Source organism: Hyperolius riggenbachi, chromosome 11, assembly GCF_040937935.1.
Source record: "Hyperolius riggenbachi isolate aHypRig1 chromosome 11, aHypRig1.pri, whole genome shotgun sequence".
Classification (NCBI taxonomy): Eukaryota; Metazoa; Chordata; class Amphibia; order Anura; family Hyperoliidae; genus Hyperolius; species Hyperolius riggenbachi.
Window position 1 is genome coordinate 32,594,454 of NC_090656.1, and position 14,466 is coordinate 32,608,919.

Below are 14,466 nucleotides of genomic sequence, written 5' to 3' on the forward strand. Positions count from 1 at the left end.
CTGAATTTGAACCCATCACCCAATGACCAACTGTACCAGGTTTGAGGTTTGTGCCATTAACAGTGCAAGAATGGCAGCAATTAAATATTCCCCTTGAAAATCAATAGGTGAATTTTGATTGGCTTTTTCTGATTATTAATCCCAGTCACCCAGACCAACTGTGCAAAGTTTGAGAAACCCGCCATTAGCAGTGTAAGAATGGCTGCAGTTTACATTTTCCCAGTGAAATTTCTATTTGTCTCCGCCCACTTTTTGGTTATGGGGATAAAAAGTATCTTATATGTTATTCCAGGTAATGTACTATGTGTGTGCCAAATTTCATTCACATCCGTTCAGCCATTGTTGCGTGATTGAGTAAAAAACATCCAAACTTTCGCATTTATAATATTAGTGAGATTGCTGCGCATAGTATTAAGAATCTCCAGCAGAGGGCACCAGTGTCACAGCATAATCGTCAGTATGATTGGAGTCAGTGGTGTGCAGTTTGCTCTTCCTTTAGCTGCAGTCAGAGGTGATCAAGTGAGACTGTTTCCAACTTGCTTGAAAATAGTAAAAAAGTCTACAAGTTGCGCTCTTGACATATAAAACTTGCTGCAAACAATCCCCCCTTTCAGAGGTCACTCACCAGATGATGTGGTCTAAACAGAACAATATGCGCCTCCGGGGTGTATGGCCCCCCCGTCACCTCACGATCTCACCACCTCCTGTATAGTCCAGTGGAAAGTGGATCCTTAGGTCCTCTCTGGGATGGGGATCGATGACTTGCAACAAAAAAGCACACAGGAAGACCAGCTTCCAATAGTGTGATACTGTGTTTATTAAAAAGTTAAAAAACTAAAAACAAAGTCTATGCGCTGAGCATACGTGGGCTTGCAATACACATGGGTTGTGGGGGAAGGTACATCCCGTATGGCTGCCAAACCCTCTGCCACCCTGTGCAAACCCCGTCCGCTTTGCGGATGCAAAGTCCCCGCTATACTGCTCTCCGTACCGGCTAGCGTCAGCGCATCCAGCGTGATTACGTCACTCCGTTAGCTCCGCCCTACGCGTTTCGTTGTGTAGCAACTCATCAGGGGCTTGTACGGAGTGACGTCTTGCCCAAATGTATTGCCTGTCAGGCTGCCAACGGGGAGGTAACTCCTCCTTTACATAAACTCATAACGATATGCATTCTCGAGAGAATATTAAGGGAAGCAAGGACATAAACTGCATTAATATTTATGAGAAATATCTCATCAGGAATCTTTAACAGTTCTTCAAACTAAATAAATATGTCAGAAAGAATCTCCATTGATTATGTGTTAATTAATACGTCTCAGGGGAACATTTAAAAGTATGTGTAATTGAGAGATCTTATAAACTAATAGATCGTGAAATAGACAAAAGCCACTACTTTCATTACTCTGTTTAGGCCCATCCACCAATGTACACACGTCATATGCTATACACCAGAGGAGGCCAAAATATATGCGGACTAGATCAATATGTGCTGTAAGAGTGTGCGCATGGGCCACTGATTAAAGAGAATATTCATCAAGCCCAAATATGTCACACACTCCAACAGCACAGTCCACAACACATTCCACCTCCATAGGGGATCATGAATTATTCAAAAAGCAATGTAGGTCAATATCTATGTTCAAACCTGCTGGTTCAAGGGTGTCCAATTCATATATATTTTTGGTCTCCAGCTTGGATAATTCCCAGATCTTGTTACTGCCTCGCCAAGAGGGCTGCAATTTCTCAAGACCCACCATTTTCATGTTATTCAGTTTGCATAGGGGATTGCACATAAAATGTCTTGGGACACTATGGTTAGTGTGACCTTTCTCGATCTTATAATAGTGTTCCCCCAGTCTTTCCTTAAGCTCTCTGCTGGTCCTACCTATATATTGTTTGCCACACCCACATGTTAAGCAATAAACTACATATTTAGTGGTGCAGGTGATGAATCCTCTTATTTTTATCTCACGCCCATTGGCAGTGAATGTTACAGAAAAGGCCTTTTTTGTTAAACCCGCCTGACATAACCTACAGGTTCTGCAAGGGTAAAAACCATCGTGCTGCCAAGGATTTTTTGGTCTCCTGGGTGGGTTCACACAGCTCGGTGCCAGCATTGACTTCAAATTATTAGCCCTCCTATAAATGAATTGCGGTCGATCAGGGAGTGTGGCGCCTAATTGCGCATCCGTCTTCAATATGTTCCAATGTCGTCTGACAATGGCTTCCATTTCTCGATATTGCTGACTGAACCCAGTCACAAAAGGTATGTTATCGGGGTCTCTTGCTCTACGTCTCCCGACAAATGTTTGTTCGCGGTTCATTATCGCTACCTGACCAATCTGTTCATCAATGTAGGCCGGATTGTATCCCTTCTGGACAAAACGTTCTCTCAGGATTTCAGATTGTTCAAGAAAATCATGCTGATGTGAACAATTTCTCCTGAGTCTCAAAAATTGTCCCTTGGGGACCGATTTGACCCAATTTGGGTGGTGGCAACTGTCCACCCCGATATAACCGTTGCGGTCCATTGTTTTAAAAAACGTACGCGTCCAGATATGGGATAGCCCTTTGTGTACCTCTAAATCAAGAAAGTGCACTTTGGTATCACTGGCCTCCATGGTGAGCTGTATGTTCAGGTTATTTGCGTTCAAAATGGTCATGAATTCCTGCAATTCTTTTTCAGTGGCATTCCACACCATTATCAGGTCATCTATGTACCTGGCCCACATTATAACTTCCCTGGAGCATGGATAGGATAGCACTTCCTCCTCCCATACTGCCATGAACAGGTTCGCGAAGCTGGCGGCGAACCCCGCCCCCATCGCACAACCTCTGATCTGTACGTAAAATTGGCCGTTAAACCAGAAATAATTGCTTCTTAGGGCAAATTCCAGCAGTTGTATGATGAATGTCACCTGTGTTTCAAACATCCCTGTTCGGACTAAATACTTCCTAGTTGCTTCAACCCCTGGCCTATGGGGAATGTTAGTGTAAAGTGACGCCACGTCTGCCGTCACTAGTAGCATGTGTGGCTCAACCCGCACCGTGTCCAGCACCTGCAGGGCATGCCTAGTGTCTTTTAAAAGGTGTGGCACCAGCGCAACCGCTGGTTGAAGCATGTCATCCAGGTACTGGCCAAGTCTGTGCGTCACCGACCCCAACCCGCTGATGATGGGCCTACCCGGTGGACACACTGGATCTTTGTGTATCTTGGGTACCTGATAGATTACAGGCACCTTTGGGGCCGATGGGATTAGGAAATCAAACTCACGGTCATTCACTAAGCCTTCACTGAGGCCTTGTTTTAGTATCTCCCTCAGTTCTTCCAAGAACCGCTTTGTTGGATTTTCAGTTAAGCGTTTATAGGTAGATGTGTCTGCTACAAGTCTAGTAAGTTCTTGGTAGCAGACACATCTACCTATAAACGCTTAACTGAAAATCCAACAAAGCGGTTCTTGGAAGAACTGAGGGAGATACTAAAACAAGGCCTCAGTGAAGGCTTAGTGAATGACCGTGAGTTTGATTTCCTAATCCCATCGGCCCCAAAGGTGCCTGTAATCTATCATGTACCCAAGATACACAAAGATCCAGTGTGTCCACCGGGTAGGCCCATCATCAGCGGGTTGGGGTCGGTGACGTACAGACTTGGCCAGTACCTGGATGACATGCTTCAACCAGCGGTTGCGCTGGTGCCACACCTTTTAAAAGACACTAGGCATGCCCTGCAGGTGCTGGACACGGTGCGGGTTGAGCCACACATGCTACTAGTGATGGCAGACGTGGCGTCACTTTACACTAACATTCCCCATGGGCCAGGGGTTGAAGCAACTAGGAAGTATTTAGTCCGAACAGGGATGTTTGAAACACAGGTGACATTCATCATACAACTGCTGGAATTTGCCCTAAGAAGCAATTATTTCTGGTTTAACGGCCAATTTTACGTACAGATCAGAGGTTGTGCGATGGGGGCGGGGTTCGCCGCCAGCTTCGCGAACCTGTTCATGGCAGTATGGGAGGAGGAAGTGCTATCCTATCCATGCTCCAGGGAAGTTATAATGTGGGCCAGGTACATAGATGACCTGATAATGGTGTGGAATGCCACTGAAAAAGAATTGCAGGAATTCATGACCATTTTGAACGCAAATAACCTGAACATACAGCTCACCATGGAGGCCAGTGATACCAAAGTGCACTTTCTTGATTTAGAGGTACACAAAGGGCTATCCCATATCTGGACGCGTACGTTTTTTAAAACAACGGACCGCAACGGTTATATCGGGGTGGACAGTTGCCACCACCCAAATTGGGTCAAATCGGTCCCCAAGGGACAATTTTTGAGACTCAGGAGAAATTGTTCACATCAGCATGATTTTCTTGAACAATCTGAAATCCTGAGAGAACGTTTTGTCCAGAAGGGATACAATCCGGCCTACATTGATGAACAGATTGGTCAGGTAGCGATTATGAACCGCGAACAAACATTTGTCGGGAGAAGTAGAGCAAGAGACCCCGATAACATACCTTTTGTGACTGGGTTCAGTCAGCAATATCGAGAAATGGAAGCCATTGTCAGACGACATTGGAACATATTGAAGGCGGATGCGCAATTAGGCGCCACACTCCCTGATCGACCGCAATTCATTTATAGGAGGGCTAATAATTTGAAGTCAATGCTGGCACCGAGCTGTGTGAACCCACCCAGGAGACAAAAAAATCCTTGGCAGCAGGATGGTTTTTACCCTTGCAGAACCTGTAGGTTATGTCAGGCGGGTTTAACAAAAAAGGCCTTTTCTGTAACATTCACTGCCAATGGGCGTGAGATAAAAATAAGAGGATTCATCACCTGCACCACTAAATATGTAGTTTATTGCTTAACATGTGGGTGTGGCAAACAATATATAGGTAGGACCAGCAGAGAGCTTAAGGAAAGACTGGGGGAACACTATTATAAGATCGAGAAAGGTCACACTAACCATAGTGTCCCAAGACATTTTATGTGCAATCCCCTATGCAAATTGAATAACATGAAAATGGTGGGTCTTGAGAAATTGCAGCCCTCTTGGCAGGGCCGGCCTTAGGTTTCACAGCGCCCTGAGCGATACCTGATTTTTGGAGCCCCCCCTCCCTTCAGCCTCTTTGCACGTGCCACACACACACTTTGGCACCCCCAACATATCTGACCCCCATCCCCTCCCCTGGACAATCCACCAACAAAATGACTTTTTTTTTTAGACACCACCATAGGTGCCCATATAAATAGAGGCTACAGGTTGAAATCTGGCCACCCACAATGCAAAATACGGCTGCAAACAGTAGGCACTAAATTTCCACCCATATAGATGCTATTTATATGGGCCCATGACTGTTTCCCCCTGGCCCGCATCACAATTGTCAAATGCATGCACACACATACTACACACTACACACTACACACACTATACATACACACTATACACACACTACACACACACTTTACACACCCACACACACACAATACACACACACACACACACACACACACTATACGCACACATACTACACACTATACACACACACTACACACTATACACACACACTACACACTATACACACACTATATACACACACTAAACACACACACACAATCTATACACACACACACTATACACACACACTACACACAATCTATACACACACACACACTATACACACACACTACACACACACAATCTATACACACACACACACACTATACACACACACTACACACATACACGATCTATATACACACACACACACACACACACACACACACACACACACACACACACACACACACACACACACACACACACACACACACACACACACACACACACACACACACACACACACACACACACACACACACACACACACACACACTTATCCTAACATCCTCTCTGGCCAAAGACAGAAGAATTAATACATTTTAGCAGCGGCAGAGAGGACATTTGAAAGAGACACAGAAGTTCCTAGCAGCCCTCATGGGGATTACCTTGCCACCTCGGACTACTGTATACATCCTGCAAGCTTGACGGGGAGGGGGCTGATAAGGAAGCATCTGAGAGCCGGAGATTGAAGAGAGGTATGCCTCCAGCCAGGTCCTAGTGCCCGCCGCTGCACCAGAGAACAGCCTGCTCGCAAACAGTTTGTTACCTACTCTTCCGCCTGCTTGTTAATGTATGCGGGCGGCCAGGGAGACAGGAGCGCCCCCCTGGATGCCGGCGCCCTGAGCGATCGCTCCGGTCGCTCAGGTCAAAGGCCGGCCCTGCCTCTTGGCGAGGCAGTAACAAGATCTGGGAATTATCCAAGCTGGAGACCAAAAATATATATGAATTGGACACCCTTGAACCAGCAGGTTTGAACATAGATATTGACCTACATTGCTTTTTGAATAATTCATGATCCCCTATGGAGGTGGAATGTGTTGTGGACTGTGCTGTTGGAGTGTGTGACATATTTGGGCTTGATGAATATTCTCTTTAATCAGTGGCCCATGCGCACACTCTTACAGCACATATTGATCTAGTCCGCATATATTTTGGCCTCCTCTGGTGTATAGCATATGACGTGTGTACATTGGTGGATGGGCCTAAACAGAGTAATGAAAGTAGTGGCTTTTGTCTATTTCACGATCTATTAGTTTATAAGATCTCTCAATTACACATACTTTTAAATGTTCCCCTGAGACGTATTAATTAACACATAATCAATGGAGATTCTTTCTGACATATTTATTTAGTTTGAAGAACTGTTAAAGATTCCTGATGAGATATTTCTCATAAATATTAATGCAGTTTATGTCCTTGCTTCCCTTAATATTCTCTCGAGAATGCATATCGTTATGAGTTTATGTAAAGGAGGATTTACCTCCCCGTTGGCAGCCTGACAGGCAATAAATTTGGGCAAGACGTCACTCCGTACAAGCCCCTGATGAGTTGCTACGCAACGAAACGTGTAGGGCGGAGCTAACGGAGTGACGTAATCACGCTGGATGCGCTGACGCTAGCCGGTACGGAGAGCAGTATAGCGGGGACTTTGCATCCGCAAAGCGGACGGGGTTTGCACAGGGTGGCAGAGGGTTTGGCAGCCATACGGGATGTACCTTCCCCCACAACCCATGTGTATTGCAAGCCCACGTATGCTCAGCGCATAGACTTTGTTTTTAGTTTTTTAACTTTTTAATAAACGCCTCTGAAAGGGGGGATTGTTTGCAGCAAGTTTTATATGTCAAGAGCGCAACTTGTAGACTTTTTTACTGTTTGATTTACTGGTACAACCCAGAGACTGTGTTGCTGCACATGACAGTATTGATTTAAAGGAACATTCCAGTGGACTAAGCCTGTTTGGTGATTCCCACTCATTTTTATACAGAGCGAGCGCATTATCTTTGTTTTTCTTGCTTGAAAATAGCATGCAAACGTCATGCAAATTGTACGCAGCTTGGAATTGGGATAATCAGAATTGTCAGGAACCGCGTCGAATTGACCTAGTTCCAGTTTGCATGTAAGCCAGAATGATTAGCATGTCATTGACCATAATGCACAGGGTTTTATGTATTGGGTTACAAAGGCCAAATAAACCCAAACTTGAACAAATTCTCAGGCCTTGTTCACTTTATAAATTGCCAGCGCTATTGCAAGCTTTGGCGATTTGTAGGGTGAATCTGGCCGCCTGGCCGCAATAGCAGCATAGGGGGCGATATACAGGCTGGGAACGCGTTCCCATGCCTGTCGGCCGGTGACAGCCAAACCGGAAGTGCTCGCCGGCGGGTCCTGGAGCGTCAGAGCAGGGCTGCGAGGGCACCGATCGGCTGCAGGGGGCTGAGGGAAGCCCCAGGTGAGTTCATTTCATTTTTTTTCCCCCGTCTTTAGGTTCACTTTAAACCAAAGCCATACAAACAGCAGTCCAAAGTATGGTTTGGCTTCCAGCATTTGGCTCTATTCACAATCATTTTCCGCATGCGGAAATGCACTTGCGGTAAATTCCCGACTGAAAAAAGACCCTCTTGACATTCACAAAATTTTACGCATGTTTATTTACTGCATGCGTAAAATTGTACGCATTGTTTACCCTCATGTGTAAAAAGTGCAGTAAAAAGCCACAAAAGTCTGTAATTACTGCAAAAAAAATGAAATTCACTCACAAAAAGGGGCGCATTATTTCTGACTTAACTACCGATTTTATTTATTTTTTTTTAATTATTATTATTATTATTTTTTTTTTTTAAATCACTTACTAGTACTTGGTGATATATTTTGCTTCCCATTCGCTTAAACAGGAACTCCGGTGAAAATAATGTAATAAAAAAAGTGCTTTATTTTTACAATAATTATGTATAAATGATTTAGTCAGTGTTTGCCCATTGTAAAATCTTTCCTCTCCCTGATTTACATTCTGACATTTATCACATGGTGACATTTTTACTGCTAGCAGGTGATGAAGCTGCTGCTTGCTTTTTTAGCATTTGGAAACAGCTGTAAACATCTATTTCCCACAATGCAATGAGGTTCACAGACAGGAAACTGCCAGGAATACCACAGTCCTCAGAGTTTCTTGTAGGAGAGGTTTCACCACAAGATCAGCCATACAGCGCCCCCTAATGATCCGTTTGTGAAAAGGAATAGATTTTTCATGTAAAAGGGTGTATCAGCTACTGAAGGGGATGAAGTTCAATTTTTGGTCACGGTTTCTCGTTAAAGAGACTCTGTAACAAAAATTTCATGCTTTGTTCTACCATCCTACAAGTTCCTAAACCTATTCTAATGTACTCTGGCTTACTGCAGCACTTTCTACTATCACCATCTCTGTAATAAATCAGCTTATCTTTCCCCTGTCGGACTTGTCACCCTGTGTCTGGAAGGCTGCCAAGTTCTTCAGTGTTGTGGTTCTGCTATGCATGCCCCCCTCCAGGCCCCTCTATGCACACTCCAGTGTGTGTGTTATTTACATAAGTCAGCAGCGTCTCTGCTTATCAGTGAAAGAGAGCTGGATAAAAATCCTCCTCTGTTAGGCTGTGAAAGGAGCTGGCTGACACATACTGAGGAATTACAAACACAGGCACAGGCAGAGCTGTCTGCAGGAAGCCTGTCACTTCAGTGTGTGAGAGCTGCAGGGGACAGAAGGTAAACACACAAATGATCTCTTGAGATTCAAAAGGAAGGCTGTATACAGCCTGATTGTGTATGGATGTATTTTCTATGTGTGGACATACTGTACATCAACCTACTTCCTGTTTTGGTGGCCATTTTGTTTGTTTATAAACAAACTTTTTAAAACTGTTTTTGACTACTTTTAATGCGGCGGGGAGCGGCGAAATTGTGACAGAGGGGAATAGGAGATCTCCCCTAACGCACTGGTATGTTTACTTTTGTGCGATTTTAACAATACAGATTCTCTTTAAATGGAGTCTTCAGCCTTGAGCGCTGTGTTTGCTGGACTTTAATTTTTTTTTTTTCTTTTCTTTATGCCACTTTTTTTACGTTAGGTTTCCGTATGTTTACTATGTAATTATGCATGTTTCCCCAAATGTTTTACGTATTGTTCCCGCATTCGGAAATTTTAAGTGAATGTGAAAAAATGCGAAAATTATCACTGACGGTAATATAGCTAAAAATCTCTTACCGCATGCAGTGTTCTCCCCAGAATTTTAGTAGCCGGGTGGGGCGAGATGAGAGAATGCAGGGCGGGTGCAAATCTGCTTACAGCATAGAAGGTGAGCCGATGACAGCCGGATGCTCACCAAAACTAGACGGGTGGAGCACCCAGCTAAAAGAGCCTGGGGAGAACACTGGCATGTGTGATTGTGAATACAGCCCATTGTCTCCAAACAGACTTGTCAGGAGCTCAGCAGCACACATGCTGCTCCACATCAACTCCACCCAGACTGCATGTGAGCTGCTTCCTAATATGCAAATTTTAGTAGAGCTTCCTTTTGCTGCACAGAAAAATTGGAAGGCCCGCCCTTCCTTCCCTTCCAGTCCAGGAGTCCGGCCCTGAAAAGAAAAACAGAGGCTGCAACTGGCTTGCTGCCAGACACTACCCGGACTCCTTCCCAGGTACACATATAGTTTTAGTAGTGTATGGAGGAAAAAGCGGGTTGGCACTAAGGTACTGGCAAGCGTGCTGTGGTAGTCTGTAAGGTGCCCCTATATCAGCATGATAGAGCGTGCTCTGGTATAAGGTAAGCAGAGTGGCAGGGGAAAAAGCAAGCAGAGGAAACCGGCACTGCAAAGTAGCTGATTTATTCTTCTTCATGCATAAATAGTAATACATACAAAACGTAGCTGGCTGGCACAGTAAAAAGTGGAAAACTTTTTACTGTGCCAGCCACTTTTTGTATGTATTACTATTTATGCATGAAGAAGAATAAATCAGCTACTTTGCAGTGCGGTTTCCTCTGCTTGCTTTCTCCCCTGCCACACATATAGTTTTAAAGGGACCAAAGTCCAAATAATGGGGAAATATACCTCCCGTCCAGCACCCAGCCCCGATGACCCCCTACACCATGTTACACCCAAAGTAGCATGAACAATACCGATTACATTTCCCAGCATCCCTGCATTATAATAAAACATATGGTGGAAGGTGATGGCCATGTATAGTGGAGAGGCAGTGAGCATGGAAGTAACACCTGTACTGTGTGCCTGATACTATTATGATTGCGGGAAACATTTTTCAGCTCTGCACTGGGGAAGGGGAGATGCAACTCAAAAGTGGCGTTTCCTACATCTGTAACAGCAACAGTCAGGTGGACGTTCCATCAGAGATCTGCTGATATGTGACGTTATATAGAGAGGGGCTTTGTGACGTTATATATGGAGTGAGGCACTGCAGTACTGACAGTCTGGGGTGGGCTCTACACTAATATCAGAATCGCCTTTATTCGCCAAGTACGCCAAATGACGTACGCAGAAATATTTGTGGAACACATGGCAATGGCAGTAGTACATAAGACAGAGATAGCAGTGATGGCATGAGAAATTATCATGATACAGACATGAGAAGCATTCATTCAAAGCAAGGGGGGCAAGCAAGAACTCTAAACAGCTAGGGAAAGTTCTGTACAAGAATGCTTGGAGGTTCGTGGTGGGCGTTGGGGGAAATAATGCTGTCCAAGGTACTAGAGTACCGCAGTCAGGCTGACCTCTCAGGAGGGGCTGGAGTTCAGTAGGATGTCTGCCTGGGGAAAGAAGGTGCTCCTGTGTTTAATGGTTTTGGAAGGGGAGGCTCTGAAAGGACGGTCCAATGGGAGGAGCTCTAAGAAGTGACTGCCTGGGTGGGAGGCGTTGTGTGAAATGCTGGGGGCACTCGTCCACATTCTGGCAGTGTAAAGAAGGTCTAGAGGTGGCAAGGGCATTCCTATGATCTTTTCTGTAGCACTGATTACTCTATGGAGTGTGTACTTTGCACAAGAAGTTGCTCCTGTATAGCAGGCAATGAGGTAGGAGCAAAGGATGGATTCAACAGTAGCGGTATAAGGACTTTTGCACACTGCATGCATTACCGATTCCGCTTTTTAATCGGTTTTTACCTCTGATTCCGATTTTTAATCTTTACTGCATGCTGCGTTTTTTGATCCGTTTTTTTGATGAATGTATTCAGGGAAAATCGGAATTGAAAATTGGAATCAGAATCAGAAACCGGATTTGCAGTGTGCAGGGAGCCTATAAGCTGATGAACAGCTCCACGGTTTTCAGTTAGAACAAAAAGATCTACAGGCCAGCCTTGAGAATCATCCTTGTGCTTTGGGCTTATGCCTTATTCACATTGGGTGTGTTGAGAAACGTGTAGAAGCGCATGATAAAAAATGTATGCCTTTGTGCACTTCAGTGCGTGTTTCAGTGCGTTGCTGCGTGCTTTTTTGTTTAAAGTGAACCAGAGACGAAGCACCCTTGTGTATTTTACCATAGAAATCAGCGGGAACATTAGAGAAAACATTTACCATGCTCTCTGTTCCATCCTCACTGCTAAAAGTGTCTGTTATCTAGCTGAGATAAGAATCCCGGACTGAGCATTGATTCTGGCTTTGCTATAATGACTCAGCTATAATGATTCCTGAGCAAAGCCAGCAGGGGGCAGGCTTGGACTTGAAGACAGCAAAGAACACAGTCTCAGCTATAATTATTCTGTAGCAAAGCCAGACCGACTGCTAATGCTGGGAATACACGGTTCGTTTTTGCCTTCGTTTAAACCAGGGGTCCCCAAACATTTTGGGTCAAGGGCCGGGTCAACATACTTCAGACTGCTGGGGGGCCACAGTATACATAAGATGATGTAGAAGTCTTTGCGGGCCAGACAGTGAAACATACCCAGGTGACAACCTGCAGTCCAATTGGACAGCAGTGTCACCTGATGTGGAATTTGATTGGAAACCAGCGAAATTACTGCTTTCTGGCTTCCATTTGGATGGGTGGTGCCAGCACTGCTATTCCATATGCAGATCACCAATATTTAAAGATGTAGCTGACCGCATCTACAAGTAATACATTTTCTGTGTGGGGGGCCAATAAAAAAGCCTCAGGGGGCCACATTTGGCCCGCGGGCCTTAGTTTGAGGACCAATGGTTTAAACCTTCGTTTCGATTGTGCCTTTTGTCCTTTTCGATCCCGAAATAATCAGTCATACGGTTAATATCACCACCCACGGTTTCGTTTTTTTTTCCGATTCTGATGGTTTCGTTTTTCCAATGATCGAAGGCTGCAAAGAAACGAAACGAAAATCCCTTTTTACAGGGACGGACTAGCATAAACGAATATATAATCGATCTGAACAGCCATCAAGCCTACCAATGGCTCGATTAGATGGATAAAGAGAGATAATATCAAACATGTTCGATCACTAGTCGTTCGTTTTTGGGGTCTATTAATCGAAACTATAATGAGATTATGACTATTTTCACATACGTTTTCAACACTCGATTCGTTTACCGAACGAATCGAAGGTTTAAACGAAGGCAAAAACGAACCGTGTATTCCCAGCATTAGTCGGGATTCTTATCTTAGAGGTGATAACAGGCAAATTAAACAGAGAACAATGTAACAAAGAGCAGATTAGGTGTTTACTGTCATGTTCCCACTGATTTATAAGGTAAAATACATGAGGTTGCTTCATCTCTGGTTCTCTTTAAGCATGTTTTGCTTATTGTAGCAGTTGTCAATAAAGCTTTGTTTTCATATAAAAATGTATTTTTTTTTTCAATTAGGGGTAAAAAACGCAACGTGGCTTCTATGTGCTACAAACGCACCCATTCACTTGAATTGATGTGCGCTTTTACCAACGCACAGAAATGCATGCAACACTACGTTTTTGTAACTCAGCTCAGCGCATAGAGTTGAACCAGGCACATTTAAAGGGAAGGTTCAGGGAGGGGATTAAAAAAATAAACATACATTTCCACTTACCTGGGGCTTCCTCCAGCCCGTGGCAGGCAGGAGGTGCCCTCGCCGCCGCTCCGCAGGCTCCCGGTGGTCTCCGGTGCCCGACCCGACCTGGCCAGGCCGGCGGCCAGGTCGGGCTCTTCTGCGCTCAATTTCCTGGCACTTCTGCGTCCCACGCCGGCGCGCTGACGTCATCGGACGTCCGCCGGGCTGTACTGCGCAGGCGCAGTAGTTCTGCGCATGCGCAGTACAGCCCGGCGGACGTCTGACGTCAGCGCGCCGGCGTGGGACGCAGAAGTGCCAGGAAATGGAGCGCAGAAGAGCCCGACCTGGCCGCCGGCCTGGCCAGGTCGGGTCGGACACCGGAGACCACCGGGAGCCTGCGGAGCGGCGGCGAGGGCACCTCCTGCCTGCCACGGGCTGGAGGAAGCCCCAGGTAAGTGGAAATTTATTTTTATTTTTTTAATCCCCTCCCTGAACCTTCCCTTTAAGTACATGGGAAAATCAATACCTTGTAGAACGCACAGGGTAATGCTCTGTAAAAAGCGCACAGAAACGGCCCTGATGTGAACGAGGCCTAAGTCAGATTCCTGCAGTAGTCGGAGGCCCCCTGTAATCTTCCAGCAGTTCAGAGCATTCGATATTGTCAGCCAATCATGTGATTGATGAAACCTTCTCTCCTCTCTGCAGCCCAGCAGTATTACCTGGAAGGTACAGCAGAGCCACATGCACTTCCGTCAGCTGATCCTCCGGATGATTTGCGATGACAAATTTCGGCAGCATTATGTAAAGGTACAATGAAGACATTTCTGTGGCTGAGAGTTTGTGTTTGTTTGTGTTTTTTATTGCCGTCTCTGTCCCTTTCAAAAGGATTTAACCTCATTTCCTGCCCCAAAGAGTAGCAACCACATGAACAGGAAATGAGAGAAATATCCCCCAATTAGAAGACAGACAGCATTGAGTTATATCAGTTTTGACCCTTTCACTGCCAAGGAATTCTGTAATTTTTAATTTAAAGAGGAGATGTATTAAAAAGTAGGAAAAATAAAGCAATACATTGCAA

General features: G+C 45.0%; 1 protein-coding gene across 3 annotated transcripts in view; it reads left to right on the forward strand.

Moving 5' to 3' along the window:
• The window catches only part of TINF2 (TERF1 interacting nuclear factor 2), a 65,609-nt gene that overhangs the window by 16,628 nt on the left and 34,515 nt on the right, over window positions 1–14,466 (forward strand). For all 3 annotated transcript variants that reach the window (XM_068261793.1, XM_068261791.1, XM_068261792.1), the window contains one exon: window positions 14,094–14,195. In XM_068261793.1, the coding sequence (XP_068117894.1) occupies window positions 14,094–14,195 (102 nt within the window). The remainder of the gene's footprint in view (window positions 1–14,093; window positions 14,196–14,466) is intronic.